Raw genomic sequence first — 16,946 nt, forward strand, 5'->3', positions numbered from 1 at the left:
GTAGATTAGGGAGAGTCAGAAAATCTCTCGCTTTCACCAAGCAAGCCCTGTCATATCTCTCAACAATGAAGTCTCCAGAAGAAAATTCAATAACCTCCTGTATCTGCTCATTACTACCATTCGCCACACCTGTTCCTTTAACAATGCTTGCATAAAAATTTAAAGAAGACGAGACCTGTGAGTTATAGACAAACTTGCCACTAGTCTTCAGATCAATTTTCTTCTGCAGTGGATTAATGTCCTCTTTTTTGAACCAAGGATATGAAGCAAACATCTTATACGTCCCAAACCAGACCTCACATAGACATTTGATCATTCGATCTTCACTACGAATGTTAGAAAATCTAACAAAACCAAATCGCTTCCCCCTTTTGGACAATTTAGTGGATATAAAAGCATCCACCATATTACCCAGACGACCACAACTACTTGTACTGAATCAGGAAAGTTTGTGATAAAGAAAGACGAAATCTCAGAATTAAGGACCATACCTTTTGCATGATGTCTTCCATCCTGAACCCTAGAATCCCCATGCACATTTCTCCTTCTACCCCAATCATTATTACCCATCTTCAAATACATAGAAAGCACTTCCGACAAGGATACCAATTGGTTGTTGCAATTTTCCCCATTAATATTGTTTTTGTTTCCCTTCGAGATGTTATTGAATAGACTAATGATTTATAATTTTCATTCTACTACCACTTTTAAACATGAATCTATGACTACTTTTAGAATCCAAACTCATATTTGATTTGATATTGGGTAGCATTACTGAAAGTTGATTTACACATAACATAGAGTTTTATTGGCTACATTTACAGGTTGTACTGTGTGATTGTTGTTGTGTATGCTGACATCATGCGCACCTAATTACTGTTGCAAAAAGCTATGAGGTGAGCATTGAAATGTGGAAGGTCTTTTGGATGTAAAAGTGTGATTTGAACAAGTTTGAGAAGATCAAGTGAAGAAATGAGAAAACAAGGATGGTGAATGTAAATAGAATGGATGCATAGGTTAGAACTATAGCCATGTATTGGAGTTTTGGCCTAATAGAATCATGAGGTTATTCTAATGTGTTGTGGAGAAAGGAAAGATTTGTATATTCACAATGAAATAGTTATAACTGTGACTTGTTTTACTGACAATGATTAGATTTTTTTTTCACTTTTGAGGAAACGCTGACCAAAAACCATTAAACCAACAAAAAAAAGGTGACATATGGTTCGCCACGGGCTCAATCACTAGTTATTTAATTAATTTACCTAAGCATACGTCTACGTGTTATCACAACTGTATACTGCTTGTTATATATAAATCGACATATGTTTTATATATAATTTTCACAATTTAAAACGTTTTATAAAATCATCAAAAGTTGTAATATTTATTTTTTATACTACTTTGTATTTGTTATATATTGGAATCATTATATGTTTGATATATAATTTACACAATATAAAACAATCTATAAAATTATGAATTAATAATGGAAATAACCAAGGTTCTAAAAAGTTCGTCATGGCTCCACCATGGCGCGCTATGGCTCCAAGGCTTGTATGTGCCGCCAGACTTTACCAAAACGCCACATTGACTCATATATGTGTATAAACATAAATAATAGTCGAAAATACATATAAAAATATGAATTATATACAAAATGTCGTCTTAAGTCACACCTTACAAACGACGTGACTCACCAAGACTCGAAAAAGCTTGAAGTTTGACATTGCCGCCAAGTCACGACTCACGTTATTTAGAACAAAATATTTAATGATATAAATTTATTACAATTAATAAATATAACATGTTAATTATAGAGTTTGTTTTGTCACTGACATTGATTTTTCATATATAAATATTAAATCACAATTTGTTGCATTTTATTATTTTAATTAAATAATTATATTTACGCAGAATAATAATAACAAACAAAGTTAAATGCTTAAAATTGTTAAAAAATTTCTAGCTGGTTTAATCACATTCTAATTTCTATCCACTTTGAGGGCAGCATTTTGGTATTTTGACTAGTGAAGGGTCCAAGCAAAAATTTTCAATTTGTGATGCGGCCAGCACCGTCGATCATTGCTCCTCCTGCTGCCGCCGCCGCTGCGTATATAAATCTAGAAAACTGCCATTTTTGTATCTCGTCTACGATTCCATAAAAACCTCACAAAACCCAAAACAATATATGTGAAATCTTGAAACGCAACCCTAATGAGACGACAATGGTGGCATTACCTACAAAAAAGATAGCGAAGAGTTCAATATCGTCAACGCCGTTATCAATCAATGAAGAAAGTTTCATATCTGATTCACAAACCCAGATTCCGTTGTTTCTCATCATCGTCTCGCGTAACCGCGATCTCGAGCGAAGTTTCAAGCATCGTACACTCAGTGGATCCGATGGAACCAGCACTCGAACAAGTAGTCCCATTCCTCTCTCCTGAAATCATCACATCCGTACTCCAAGAACAACGAAATCCATATCTTTGTTTCCGATTTTTTGTGTGGGCGGCAAAACGAAAGCAGTTTCGCAGCTGGGGTTCTCATAATTTGATGATTAATTTGCTCGTATCAGACAATTCACATCTTTTCGATGCTTATTGGAGAGCTCTTGAAGAGATTAAGAGCTATGGGCTCCGAATACCTTCTGATGCGTTCGCGGTTTTAATAGCCGGGTATTGGGAGACGAAGAACGCTGAGAAAGCAGTGGAATCATTCGGTAAAATGAAAGATTTTGATTGCCAACCTAATTTGTTTACTTACAATTTGATTCTTCATATATTGGTGAATAAAGGCATGATTTTGTTAGCTTTAGCCGTGTATAATTTGATGTTGAAGTTGAACTGTCATATGAATTGTTCAACCTATACTATTTTGATTGATGGGTTGTGCAAAAGCGACGACATGTCTGATGCACTTAACCTGTTCAATGAAATGTCTCAGAGAGGTATAGTACCTAGTAAGATCACTTATACTGTCGTCCTTTCTGGGTTATGTCAAGCTAAGAGGATTGATGAGGCCTACCAGTTATTCGAGAACATGAAAACCACTGTTAAGCCAGATTTTATCACTTACAATGCTTTGCTAAATGGGGTTTGCAAGTTGGGTAAAATGGATGAAGCATTCGATCTTTTGAAGAGTTTCAAGAAGGATGGTTTTGATCTTGATTTAAACAGCTATAGTTCTTTGATCGATGGGTTGTTTAGAGCTCATAGGTTCAAAGAAGCTCATGATACATTCCACAAAGCGACCAATTCTGGCATCACACCTGATGGCATCCTGTACACAATCATGATCAGAGGGCTATGTGATGAGGGCAGAGTAGATGATGCATTTAAGTTAATAAAGGAAATGACTGATAAAGATTTGGTTCCAGATACTCAAGCCTACAACACTTTAATCAAAGGGTTTTGTGATAAGGGTCTCTTGGATGAAGCCCAATCACTCAAACTTGAAATTTCAGGTGTTGATAATTTCCCAGATTCTTGCACTTACACTATTCTTATATCGAGTATGTGTAGATATGGTCTTGTGGATGATGCACAAAACATATTCAATGAGATGGAAAAGTACGGATGTGTCCCTTCTGTCATCACCTTCAATGCTCTTATTGATGGGCTTTATAAATCCAAGCAGCCTGAAAAATCTTTCCATTTGTTTCACAGAATGGAGATTGGAAAAAACCCTTTTTTATTTCTTAGATTTAATCAAGGTTCTGATAGAGTTGTTGAGAGGGTGACAGAGTTATGTGAATCAGGGTCACCTTTAGAAGCTTACAAACTTCTCACACAGATTTCATTCCTTCCAACCATTACAACTAACAACATCTTGATCAATGGTTTATGTAAAGCTGGGCTTTTGGATGCTGCTTTAAACCTCTTTAAGAAGCTTAAAGTAAAAGGAAATACACCCGACTCTGTTACATATTCAACACTCATTCATGGGCTCGAAAGTGTTGGGAGAGAAAAAGATGCAATTATGCTTGTAAAAGAAATGGTGGAAAACGGGTGTAAACCTACTCCTGCAGTTTATAAAACCCTAATGAAATGGTCTTGTAGAAGAAACAAGACATTTGCTGCTTTCAATCTTTGGTTAGAGTACTTGAAAACTGTCTCAAAACGAGATGAAGAAGTAATCAAATTGGTTGAAAATCATTTACAAAATGGAGAAATAGAGAGACCAATGAGGCTATTACTTGATATGGATATAAAGTCAAGGGATTTGGATCCAGCACCTTATACAATCTGGCTTATTGGATTTTGTCAAGTGCATAAAACAACAGAGGCTTTGAAATTGTTTGCTATTCTTAAGGAATATGATATTACTCTTACACCTGCAAGTTGTGTGATGTTAATTACTACTCTTCTTGGAGAAAGTAATTTGAACATGGCTCTTGAGGTTTTTCATTACTCCTTGCAAAAAGGTTTTATCTTGAAACCAAGAATCTGTAGTAATCTGCTTAGATCCCTTATTCGATCGCATGATATGTCAAACCATGCTATTGAGCTTATGAAGAAAATGGATTCTTGTGGGTATGATATGGATTCCATTAAATGGTTTAAACAAGGAATACAAAACGTGTTGACAAAATGAGAGGATGTTTTTACACAAAGTTTAGTGTCAAAGGGTGTTGTTGTAAAAGTTAATGGAGGTATGAGAATCCATAAGTGAGGGGTGGTGTATACCCTTTTTGAGAAGTATTGGAGTTTGTATCCTAAATCTTTTTGTAGTTTTAAACAAATGTGGCAAAGAAATTCATTTGCTTATTTAGTTTTCAATAGAATTTGACACCTTTAGGGCTTTGTACTTTCTTTAGGAAAGTAAGTATTTATTTAAAGTTGGTGATTTTGTAATTGGTAGCAGTGGATGTTATGCACTGATGGAAACACTTTTATGAGGTTGATTCCTTTTATCGTTATAGACTCGTATGTATAAATGAAAGAAATAACAACCTACTTTCATTTATTTCTTTATTATTTGCTCTAACTTTTCTATCTTTATAGTTTTCCTTTATGCTAAAATGGTATTATTGTCACAACTTATAATCAATAAAACTGGTGTTTGTTGTCCATGTATCATATTTATTCGTTGTGATCAAGTCCCTAAAATGGTATTGTTGTGAGTTGTAACTATTTTATCAATGAAAATGGTGTTTGCTGAACTTATGAAAAAAATAATCTAAATGAGTATTAAAAACAGTATCATCAATTACATTCACCTCTATTCCATTGTCATACAACATCATCATGTTTCTATAGAGTTACGTAATTGCCAACCAAATGTGCAACAACTGTAACAAAAATCTTATAACCATATAATCATAAATAGACATAAAATTTGTTGTTACCACTGGGCTTCAAGCAATAATCCAAAATATGAAAAGTAGACCTTTTTCTCAACAATTTACATGTTTATATTTGACAAATAAAGATAGTACAATGCTAAGTGTCAAGGCCTACAAAAAGACTTGAGAATTCCCATTCCCATTCCCATGCATTAAGAAGTTGTACCCGGGTCGCTAATCACACCCAGGAAATCATCTTTAATTGTTCCAATGCAGAACTGCAAAAACCAACACACCAAAACATTAATTTTAACTTTCTAGGGCTATTTTCAATGATGAAGATGAGAAGGGCATTCATGTCTTTTGCACATATCATACAAAGAGAGCGAGTCTTTGTATGTGGACTTACAATTTCTGTGGCATCAACTCGGGTCCCAATGATCTTTAATCGGACCTCACTATCCTTTTGAATTTTCACCTGAAAAAGGTCCAAAAACAGGGATAACATCAAATATACATATCACTTATGTGCAAACCACCAAAAAAAAAAAAAGGAAAATGCCATTGATTCATACAGATCCATCTGAAGTTGTGTAATTAGGCATATCTCCAGACTGAAACTCCATGTCATCAGGTATCAACTACAACAAAAACAAAGATTAGAAATACCAAATGAGATTATATGAACACCAAAATGAAGAAAAAGCTTCAACTCACATGGTTTGACACAAATATTTGAACAGGACCAGCTTCAGCAAAGAAACCCATCTGCAAAAAGTTATAATTGAACAAGAAATTTCAATAACCCTAAAAACTGTGTAATCAATTTTCATCAAAAACACTCTCTGGAATGGATCGAGTATATATGACCTTGTTAACCATGGTGACAACAGCTTCCAAGATCTCCCCTTTGAAAGGTCGAAACACAACACATTGATACTTTACAGGAAAAGTAACAAAACCTGTGCCATCTCGAATAAGCCCTTTTCCTACATTCTCTATACCAGTTATGGCCACAACGAAACCATGCCTCCCACTGTAAGCGAAAAACACAAATTAGACATAATCATGTCTGAAATTGGAACTTGGAAGGAGAAGAAAGTTGTTACAGAATGTATGAATCATTAACCTGCAAGTGCCCTCTACGTCTTTCATGAGCTTTGAAACGAGTTTTTCCCGAAGGTCGCGACCAAAGTGGCGAGGGTGGAGCTGCATGTTTCGCTCCAGAATAATGTGGAAAAACATCTCCGCTGAATCCAAAATAGAATACGATTCAGTACTATTTCACGATTTCAATAGAGAATACGAGTTGTACGTTGGACCTACTAACCTAGGGTTCCCAAAATCAATACATGGATAAATTTAAGGTCTTGTTATCCAATTAAACGAAATCGAAACCTAAACCTAAAACTGAAATATTCAATAAACAATGTGTAGGTTCCTGTTCATAACAGTAGCAATTGAGCAGATACACCGTTGCAGGAAGCTCTAAACTTGTAGAGACTAATTGAATGTAGAGATAACCACGGATATTAGTAAATACTAGATACAAGAAATCGTTGGCTAATCTTGTTCCCTGTTGCAGACATCACAAAGATTTCAATTTCACACATATATCTAAACGTTGCAGACATCACACAGATTTCGATTTCAACGGAAAACAAGGGAAAAAGGAAAACCGACAGCAGGAAAAAAAATGAATGAACGAAAGCAGGAAAAATATTGAAGAGAAACGAACCTCTATCTGTGGGGTGCGAAGGTCTCCGGTGAGCTGTTGGGTGCGAAGGTCTCCGGCCAGTGGCTTCACAGTTGCGGGGATGGCAATCGGCGGCGAGTAGGGGAGAAATTGCTTGAGGAGCCGACGAACATGAGAAGAATGGAGGCGTCTGTGTTTGTTTGTGTTGTGTCGCGTATGAACGTAAGCTTTTTATTATGTTGTATATTAGTCCATTCCTAAACAGTGAAAAATCATATCCTAAATTCCTCCCGATCTCATTAGATCGATCTGTGACAATATCTAGTATCTACAACGGGATCTTACGATCATCTTAATCCGCTTTACGATTCGATCTCTCCTCTATAGTTTATATTATAAAAGGTTGTTAAAATCTCGATTTTGATAAAATGATGTTACGATTTTAAGATCCTATAAATTTATATTATCAAAGGTCGTTAAAATCTCGATTATGCAAAGCCATAAAGTTTGTGAATTTTTGGATTAAGATGTCTTAAAGGACCTGGATCTATGTTCTGGACGTAGGGACTTAATGGATTAAGTCACAAATGGAGTCTCAAGGAAGCTGACCAGTATGTCGGGCGTACACCCTGGTACGCTGCGCGTACTGGGTCAACTTCCCATTTTTGGTTAAGGCCAGCGTACGTGCCAGGTACGTTGCGTGTACGCATGCAGAATGCCGTATATGGATTTTTGGGCCTTAGAAGTTTGGGTCTGGGCTGTTGGGCCTCATGGCCCACTGTGGAGTAGTCTCTGGGCCTAAAACTGAGATTAAAAGTATTGGGCCTCTTGGGCCATAATGGGCCACTCGAAATTGCTTATTTTGGGCTAAGGATTTATTGGGCTTCGATAAGGTCCATTTGAGGAGTTGGACCCAATTCAGAAAATTGGGTCATTGGTGGGTCACTTGAGGGTTAGGAAGACTATTTAGATTTGGAACCTTTCATGTTATAGTGTTGGGTCCTAAGCATTAGCCCAATTAGATAACGGGTAAAATGGTCATTTTACCCTAAGAATAATTATTAGTTTTTGATTAAGTGTTATTGTGGTCATGATAGCTCGGGGAGTTGTTGGAATTACCACTAGAGATTTATTACTGTGAGATTCTAAATTCAGCTTCACGAGGTGAGTTACGTTCCTGTAGGAGTGGGTCGAAGGCACCAATACCGGCCCACTAATAATTGTTTATGGTAGAGACGATTGTCTTCGTGATAATTGTCTGGTATGTCATTGTCTGTTATGATTTATGTGTTTATTGGTATGTTATTATGTGGTAGTGGTAGGGGTGAAATAGTCCCCGTAACCGGTTGAAATAAACTGGAGGGTAGGTTGGGCACCCAAATATGTCTGGCAGGGTAGGTCGAGCACCCAGATATGCTTGACAGGGTAGGTCGGGGACCCAGATATGCCTGACAGGGTAGGCCGTGCACCCGGATATGCTTGGCAGTATGTGTTTATAAGTTTTGTGCTTACGGTTTTCGGTTTTGGTTTCAGGTACCTCTTCTTCAAAGGGAAAGGAGTCGGCATGATTGCAACACATTACACCATTATTCCGCACATGATATTCTTGGGAGATATACTCTGATGATGTTTTATTGTGACATATTTTGATTATTAACATTTGGTTTTGTTATGAGATGACACAATGAATGTTTTTAACACTAATGGTTTCTTTAATACTTGCTTAAAAATGAAATTTTTGGTCTTAATTTTTGGGATGTTACATAAAATCCATAGAAATCTGCTCTCATTTCCACATGCGAACCTCTAGAGATTGTAGCTTGTCATGCGGCCTTTGATGCTCAGCTTGACCGTCCTGCAGGTCAAGCATCTCTCGACATACCAGACTATCTCCCTCTTCATACACAACTACCAATAGCTCAATCTGAAATCCCGATACATCTTGGCGGCCTCAAGATGAATAGATAAACGAGACTTATGAGCCTCCTCCAACACAATCTGCCTAATCCCACCAGAAACTGGAACCCAAACCCGACCACACTGGGTCAACAACCCTCGACTATTCGTGATAAATTTGTCAATATCCCCTCAGATCCTGTCCTGCTTCAAGTTTTCCTTACGAACTCCCTCGGCCTGAGCCTCCATGATCAATCCCAAAAGCAGAGAATCAACGAATATCCTCATACACGTCACCCTATCTAAAGACCCAACCGACTTGCGGCTCAAATCATCCGCTACCACATTCGTTTTACCCTGATGGTAAAGGATCTCGCAGTCATAATCCTTGACTACATCCAGCCACTTGCGTTGCCTCATATTCAGGTTCAGTTGGTCCATCAGATATCTCAAACTCTTGTGATTCGTGTAGACTGTACAACGAACCCCATATAGATAGTGTCTCTAAATCTTGAGGGCAAACACCACAACCCCCAACTCCAGATAATGTGTGGGATATCGCGACTCATGCGGCTTCAGCTTCCGCGAAGCATAAGCAATCACTTGCTTACCCCCTAAATCGGTGATGGATGCATCACAGAATACCACCAAATCCTCAACCCCCTCCGGGAGTGTTAACACTGGGGCCTCACATAACCTCTGATGAAGAGTCTCAAATACCAACTGCTGCTCAGGGCCCTATCGGAAATTCAGCCCCTTCCTCGTCAGACAAGTGAGGGGTACCACAATCTTGGAGAAGTCCTGAATGAATCTCCGATAGTACCCTGTCAAACCCAAGAAACTCCTTATCTATGAGGGATATTTCAAAACCTCCCACTGCATCATAGCCTCGATTTTGGTCGGATCGACCAAAATCCCATCCTGGTTAACAAGGTGCCCCAAGAACTGGACATCTCGTAACCAAAACTCGCACTTCGAGAATTTGGCATAAAGTTGTTCTCGCCTCAAAACTCCCAAAAGCTCTCGAATGTGCTCTTCATGCTGCTCTCTGGTCTTGGAATACACCAAGATATTGTCAATAAACACAATGACAGATCGATTAAGCATCGGCTTGCAGACCCGATTCATCAAATCCTTAAACATAGCAGGCGCATTGGTGAGCCCAAATGGCATCACCACAAACTCATAATGCCCATAACGAGTCCGGAACACAGTCTTCTACACGTCCTCCTCTCTCACTATGACCTGATGATACCCAGACCTCAGATCCATCTTGGAGAACCAGGATGCGCCCTGCAACTTGTCAAATAGGTTATCAATCCGCGGAAGGGGATAACGGTTCTTCACTGTTAGCTTGTTCAAATCTCAGTAATCAATGCACATCCAGTGTGAACCATCCTTCTTCTTGACAAATAGTATCGACGCTTGATATATGCATAATTAGTTCATATTAAGTATACATTTTTATTCATTTATTAGCTAAATTATTGCATTTTATGGACAAAAGGTACTTAAAAGTGTTTGAATTATGTTTTCAGTCCAAAAATGAAGCTCGGAAGCGAAAGGAAGCGGGAGAAACAGTTAGAAGTTCGAGAATGGAACAAAGATGAAAAACATTGAAAAAAGCACCTACTCGGCGAGTAGGGGCGACTACTCGGCGAGTCCGATCGAAGAATCGAGAAGATAAAGACTCGGGATCCCAGAGAGTTATCACAATACGGGGAATGTGAGATGGACTCGACGAGTCGCCACCTGACTCGACGAGTCGATTCGTATATATAAAGATAACTTCACAGAACGATATGCAGGAATTCTGGGACGATTTAGAAGAGCTTTGCTGCGATTAAGAAGTCAGAAAAACTCTAGAAGACGAAGTCATAAGCTAGAATTCAATCCCGAAGGAGAATTGAGGCAAATTTCATCATTCCACTTAATCTTTTGTTTTGTCATTATGATTAAACAATTAGACTCTGTTTGTTTGCTGTTATTTACTTCAATTATTAGCTAAAACCCTTAGACTTCTGTTTGGGGATACAAAATTGATAATATGGTTTGATTGTTGGTAGGATTAATTCTAAGTTGGTGAATTTTGTTATTTTAGCTTGCTAAAGAACCTTGTGTGTGAATAATAATTAATTCTCTGTTAATAAGGAGATAATTGATTAGCATGAACATCTATTGATTATCAATCTCATATGCTTTGTGATCACTATTGTCATATGTCTAGAATTAATGAATATGAAACTAGAATTAATAAGAAAATTGAGTAAATTCATGTGCAAGCTTGTGAGATGACCATCAAACAAGAAGTTAATTAAAAGAATAAATTAGTTAACTATTGCAAGTCTAACTTAACCCGAATAATTAATCTAGTAAATTTAATTAAATTAGACAACTGGCCACTGTTTAAGTTAGTTTGTTTGCTAAGGATTAGTGTAGTGAATGCGAAACTAATCACTTGAATCGGTAACCGACAAAAGAATTAATTCATTGCACCATTACCTTGTAATCAACCATAGGATCAATTGAGTTGAACCAAATAGAAGTTCCTTCCCGCTATTGAATTTAGATAGTCCTTTGCTTTCTAGTTTTTAAGTAAGTAATAATTAGTAGGTTTCTAGTCTTGTAAAACTAGATAAAACCCCTACTTATCGTTTTTAATTAACTTAGATAAAATTAGTTTTTAGTTTTAATTTGCCGTTCCCTGTGTTCGATACCCTACTTATTTAACTATATCACAATTGATAGGTTCACTGCCTTTTGTGTGTTATTTGATAATTAAAAGTAGGTTTAAAACTAAGTGAGTTTGCACACATCAAGTTTTTTGGCGCCGTTGTCGGGGAACGGTTTTAAAATTAGCATTAAATTCTAGTTTAATCGATCCTTTGTGTGGGATTTATCTTGCACAAAGTTATTTAAAAAGTAATTCAGTAAGTAGAATTAGTTTCAATAAAATTCCGTTTTTAGAATAACTAGAAAACCGTTTTTAGAATTAGCATTAAATTTTTTTGTTTTTGCCATAAACTCGCCGAGTGCATTCGGGCAGACTCGACGAGTACATCGCTATTTCAACTTTAATTTTTTTATTTCGTTTTTTGTTCTTTTTACGCGTTTTTTTTTTGTTTTGTTTACAGTTGTTTCATGACCCGAGGATCTGTTACACCTCTGGTCCCTCCTTTTGAAGACCCGAAATCCGCACTAAGAAGGAGCAAAGGCAAAACCGTTGGAGAATCTACTTCTTCAAAGAACTCACCACTCAAAAACTTAAAGTCCGTTTTCAGCAAGAAGTGGAGCAGCAAAACAGGAGCATCCAGTGCTCGTTGACAATTGAAGACCCAATTCAAGAAGATATCGAGTACGAGACCGAGGAAGAAGAAGAACCCACATACGAGCACGACTCCGGATTGGAAGACGGTTTAGCTATCACTATGGCTAATATCGATGAAATCCCCATGGGGGAATGGAAGAAGAGGATGCGCGATGACACCGGGGCGGGACTTGTGCAGCCCGCAATTCCCACGACCGCTACTTTCGAACTAAAAGTTCATATTCTCGCACAACTCAAGGAAATTCCTTTTTACGGGAAGGATCACGAAGACGCCTACAAGCACTTGGACGAAGTAAATGATGTGGCCGACTACTTCAATGTACCGAATGTTCCACGCGAGACCCAGCTTCTTCGCATGCTTCCAGTCACGTTTAAAGGGGCTGCAAAAGATTGGCTAAAGTCACTTCCTCCCGGATCGGTCACCACATGGGCCAAAATGAAAGAAGAATTCATAGACCATTTTTGCCCGCCCTCCAAAATAGCCAAGCTAAAGAAAGCCATTGCCAACTTCGAGCAACAACCCGAAGAATCTTTTTATGAAGCTTGGGAAAGGTACAAGAGCTTGCTTAGAAATTGCCCACACCATGACCTTAATAGCCAACAAGATGTCTCCATTTTCTATGATGGAGTCAATGTAACGACAAGGCAATTGCTCGATTCCCAAGGCCCGCTCATGAAGAAGGCGCCCCTGGTAATTAAGGAGTTAATCGAAGAATTCTCTAAGCACTCTAGAGAATACCACAATCCAAGAAACGAAGTAAGTCGGGGAGTAGTGAACTCGGAAAATGATAGCATGGCGGCGGTGATAGCTAAGCTTGATAGTCTTGATAGAAGAATGACAAAAATGGATCAAACAATCCATGCTATTAGGGTGGGATGTGAAAATTGTAGATAGCCCCATTTCACAAAGGATTGTGATTTGGATGAGAATGGAAATAAGAAAGCTCAAGTCTTCTATTCAAGTGGCGATCGATACGACGAAAATTGGCGAAAACCTAAGAAGGAATGGCTCCCATACGAAGAGTATAAGAAGGCTAAAGAGGAAAAATACAAGCAGAAGGAGAGGGGACTATATCAAAAGGAAGAACCGGTAGAAAAGAAAACCGATTTAGAAGAATTATTCACTAGATTCATAGCCGCATCCGAAAAGAGACACAGTGATCACGATGCTGCAATACACGAGACCATAAATATGCTAAGGAATCAGTAGGCATCCATTCTCAACATTGAGAAGCAGCTGGGACAGCTTGCGCATCAAGTGAATGATAGAAGACCGGGTCAACTTCCAAGTAACACTGAACCCAATCCAAAAATGGAGAATGTTAGTGCAATAACCTCCAGCAAGGAAGAAATATTCACAGATGCAATGAGAATCTCCAAGAGGAAGGCAGAAAAGGTAGAAGAAGCGGCTCCAGCAAAACCCGATCCAACTCGCCGAGTCACTCCATTGGACTCGACGAGTCCATGTGTAAATGACAAAACTGTCAGTCCTTTAAAGCCATATAATCCTCCTCTGCCATACCCAATCAAAGCCATGCCTGCGGAAAAAGTTGAAGCATATAGAACCTTCATGAAGCATGTTAAAGCCCTATAAGTTAATGTGTCATTTGTGGAAACGATGCTCCAGACACCCAAATACTTCAACTTGCTAAATGGTCTTTTTGCTGCTAGGAAAGATTTGACTGAAGTTGCGAAGATACTATTGAGTGAGCTACCCGAAAAGAAGGGCGATCCGGGGAATATTATAATTCCGTGCCAGTTTGGTAATGAAGTTGTCACCCAAGCATTGACCGACTCGGGAGCAAGCATCAATCTGATGCCTTTCTCTTTCTTTAAGAGGTTGAATTTACCGGAGCCAAGACCAGTAAATATGAAGATCCATTTGGCAGACAAGACAATAATTCATCCACAAGGCGTTTGTGAGGATCTCCTTATTAAAGTCGACAAGTTTATATTTCCGGTAGACTACGTGGTTGTTGATATGGAAGAAGACTCCGGAATTCCAATTATTTTGGGGAGGTCATTTCTAAACACCATTTGTGCTTTAATTGATGTATGTGAGTCTACATTAACGTTGAGGGTGGGTGACGAGTCCGTAATATTTAAAGCTATACCAGAAGCCAAGCAAGAAGAGGAAAGAAAAGAAAAGATCTCACTTATCCATTTGGATGATGAGATATTACAAAAAGAACTTGCACTTTTGCAAAAAGAAGATCCAAGCAAGTTTCTGCTACATTCTGGAGAGGATGGAGATGTTAACAAGGACTTGGAGGAGTTAGAAAAGCTACTGGAAGGAGTCGACTCAGAAAACACCCAAGAAATGATGGAATACGATAAGACTCGTCGAGTCACTTTACTGGACTCGACGAGTCCAGTCGAATTTGATAACAACTTGGACGATTTAGATCTGCTTGTTGCTGGTTCTCTGCATATTATGGATTGGGATATTTTTCATGATTCTTTAGAAGAACAAACAGTAGGAGAAGAAATGGAAACGGAAGTTCAACACGCCAATGTAGCATGTCTTGATGCAATCCCACTTGAAGATGGGGTGAGCACAGAAAAAGAGGAGGAGGCAAAGGAAAGGAAGGTGGAAGCTGATCAACCATTCATTACCAAACCTAGAGCACAAACTTTCACAAAATACAAAGTAATTAAGTTTAAAGAAAAGGAGGTGCAAGAGAAGGTGAAAAAGAATGGGGTGAAGAAGAAGAAAAGAAAAAGGGAAGCCCAAGCAGCTGAGGATGATGCTGTGAAAAAGAAGAGAGATGAATTAAAAAGGGCTTATAAAAAGAAAATTCACGCTTACAAGACAAAGTACAAACCACAAACGATTAGGCGTGCATTCCCGATACTGGAAGATGACGAGACGTAGATGGGAAGGAGTCCAACTAACGACTCCTTAAAAAGAAGCGCTTGGTGGGAGGCAACCCGTTATTTAGAGTTTGCTTTCTTTTACCTTTTTAGTTTTGTTTGGATTTTTTTGTTTTTAGAATTTTAATCTTCCAATTCGTCGGACATGTCTGCTTGAGAGTGTGCATGGACTAAGTGAGGGGTGAAATGAATTTTTTTTAATAAATGACAAAATTTTAAAAAATTTTGAATTGTTTGGAAGAGACTCACCGAGTCTGACCATGACTCGACGAGTCCATATAGATTTCAGAAAAAAATGGCATCGCGACCAGACTCGCCGAGTCTGACCCTGACTCGACGAGTCGGTATTATTCACAGAAAAAAATAATAATAAGAATTACTTTTACAACTGGTAACTAGGGTTTTAACCCTAAAAGAATCAGTTTTTTTTAGAACCCACTCGTCGTGCGCCTCTCTCTCAATTCTCTTTCAAGCATTCATCTTCCTCTTCATTGTTCTTCAAAATTTTCAAGTTCCATCGCAAAAGGTAACTAGTTTCTTCTTCTTTTCTGTTAAAAGCATGATTCTAAGATTATCCATGATGGAAATTGCATAGAAAAACCCGATTTTGAAAAATAGTAGATTTCTAGGGTTTCGATTTTTCATGAATTATGCTGTTTTGCATGCGTATTCTTGCCTAATACCTTATAAACATGTGCCTAGACAAAACCCTTGAAGTAATTTTGAGATTTCATGGTCCAATTTAGACCGACCCGCCGACTGACTCGTGTAGTTCTTGCGACTCGCAGAGTCGTCCATGGACTCGACGAGTCGAGTCGGGGAACACGTGCATGACTTCTTTTAATTATAATCCATGTTTCTGGGTTTTGTATCTTTGTTTTGCAGAAATAATGTTCAACAGGGGGCAAAATTCTAGTGGACACCAAGGGGACTTTCCTTGGTTGAATTTCCCACAAATCGAGTCCGCTTCAACGATGCAGAAGTGGAAGAAGAAGTTGGCCGACATAAGGAAGAAAGAAATTTACGTGCCCAATAGGATATATTGGGATTGGTTGCAAAATGTACGCTATGAAGAGGAGTTAGCTCCTTATCTTTTAAAGGAGTTTACCCACGAAGGAGAAACGATGATTTGTGAGGGGTGGAGCCGGGTCTTTCGAATTCAAGAGTCGGTGTATTTGGAGCTATGCTTAGAGTTCTTCTCCACAGTATCTTTCACGGGGGGAGTGGATTGTTATCACCCAACAAGTTTTAGTTTCTGCCTTGGGGGTGAATTTCATCAATGTTCTGTGCTCGACATTGCCTGTCGATTGGGAATTTATAACAAGCCCTTGGTCTCAACAGCTATCTTTCGGGCCTTTTTGGAGCAATCCCACATGGTGTTTCCCGATGGAGTGACGAGCACGGGTTGGTGGAACACGATTGGCAACAAAGTTTATATTTCGAAATCGGCACAAGAGGGGAGCATTCGATCGCCTACACACCACCTTATTCATCGTCTCATTTCATCCACTATTAACCAAAGGAAGGATGATGACAAGGTTTCTAACCTTGATGTATTCTACTTATGGAGCATTATCACACCCGACATTTTTTGCAATATTCCTTGGTGTTTGGCTTCATATCTATCGGAGGGTGCGGTCAAGGGTCGCAAAACTTCTCGAATTAATGGTGGTATGTTTGTCACCCGGCTAGCCAACTCGTTTGGGTTGATGACCCGTGGTGCATGGAACTTTATGACGATGATTCCTACACCTCCATTCAATCCAATTCTTTTCCGGCAGGCCAGGATTATTGAAGACTATGGTGGTGATCATTATGCTATCCCGCATGATGATCCGGTAGTTGGTCCCGAAGCACCGGGA

General features: G+C 38.6%; 2 protein-coding genes and 1 non-coding gene across 3 annotated transcripts; 1 reads left to right on the forward strand and 2 right to left on the reverse strand.

The window, feature by feature from the left end:
* Positions 1-2,018: 2,018 nt before the first annotated feature.
* LOC145055079 (Pentatricopeptide repeat (PPR) superfamily protein) lies at positions 2,019-4,979 on the forward strand. Its single transcript, XM_079003367.1, has one exon. It carries the CDS (start codon positions 2,293-2,295, stop codon positions 4,597-4,599), a length of 2,307 nt encoding a protein of 768 aa, XP_078859493.1. The 5' UTR covers positions 2,019-2,292; the 3' UTR covers positions 4,600-4,979.
* A 320-nt stretch (positions 4,980-5,299) lies between these two features.
* Positions 5,300-7,222, reverse strand: NRPB7 (DNA-directed RNA polymerase II). Its single transcript, XM_079003368.1, has 7 exons — positions 7,029-7,222; positions 6,420-6,540; positions 6,161-6,326; positions 6,008-6,058; positions 5,866-5,931; positions 5,700-5,768; positions 5,300-5,568 (listed from the first exon to the last, which is right to left on the reverse strand). Exons 2-7 carry the CDS (start codon positions 6,533-6,535, stop codon positions 5,503-5,505), a joined length of 534 nt encoding a protein of 177 aa, XP_078859494.1. The 5' UTR covers positions 6,536-6,540; positions 7,029-7,222; the 3' UTR covers positions 5,300-5,502.
* Positions 7,223-12,694: 5,472 nt separating this feature from the next.
* Positions 12,695-12,801, reverse strand: LOC145056131 (small nucleolar RNA R71). Its single transcript, XR_013685667.1, has one exon. It is a non-coding gene; the product is annotated as a small nucleolar RNA R71 (small nucleolar RNA).
* Between the last annotated feature and the right edge of the window lie 4,145 nt (positions 12,802-16,946).

Source organism: Lactuca serriola, chromosome 5 (genome assembly GCF_051521515.1).
Source record: "Lactuca serriola cultivar US96UC23 chromosome 5, Lser_US96UC23_V15, whole genome shotgun sequence".
In the NCBI taxonomy this organism is placed as follows: domain Eukaryota; kingdom Viridiplantae; phylum Streptophyta; class Magnoliopsida; order Asterales; family Asteraceae; genus Lactuca; species Lactuca serriola.

Bases quoted from the DNA above. Each gene is read 5' to 3' on its own strand.
- LOC145055079 (XM_079003367.1), top strand. From the start codon at position 2,293: ATGAAGAAAGTTTCATATCTGATTCACAAACCCAGATTCCGTTGTTTC.
- NRPB7 (XM_079003368.1), bottom strand. From the start codon at position 6,535: ATGTTTTTCCACATTATTCTGGAGCGAAACATGCAGCTCCACCCTCGC. The intron at 5,932-6,007 runs GTGAGTTGAAGC...TTTTTGTTGTAG, and splicing joins AAATATTTGTGTCAAACCAT to TTGATACCTGATGACATGGA. The intron at 5,769-5,865 runs GTATGAATCAAT...GACCTTTTTCAG, and splicing joins ACACAACTTCAGATGGATCT to GTGAAAATTCAAAAGGATAG.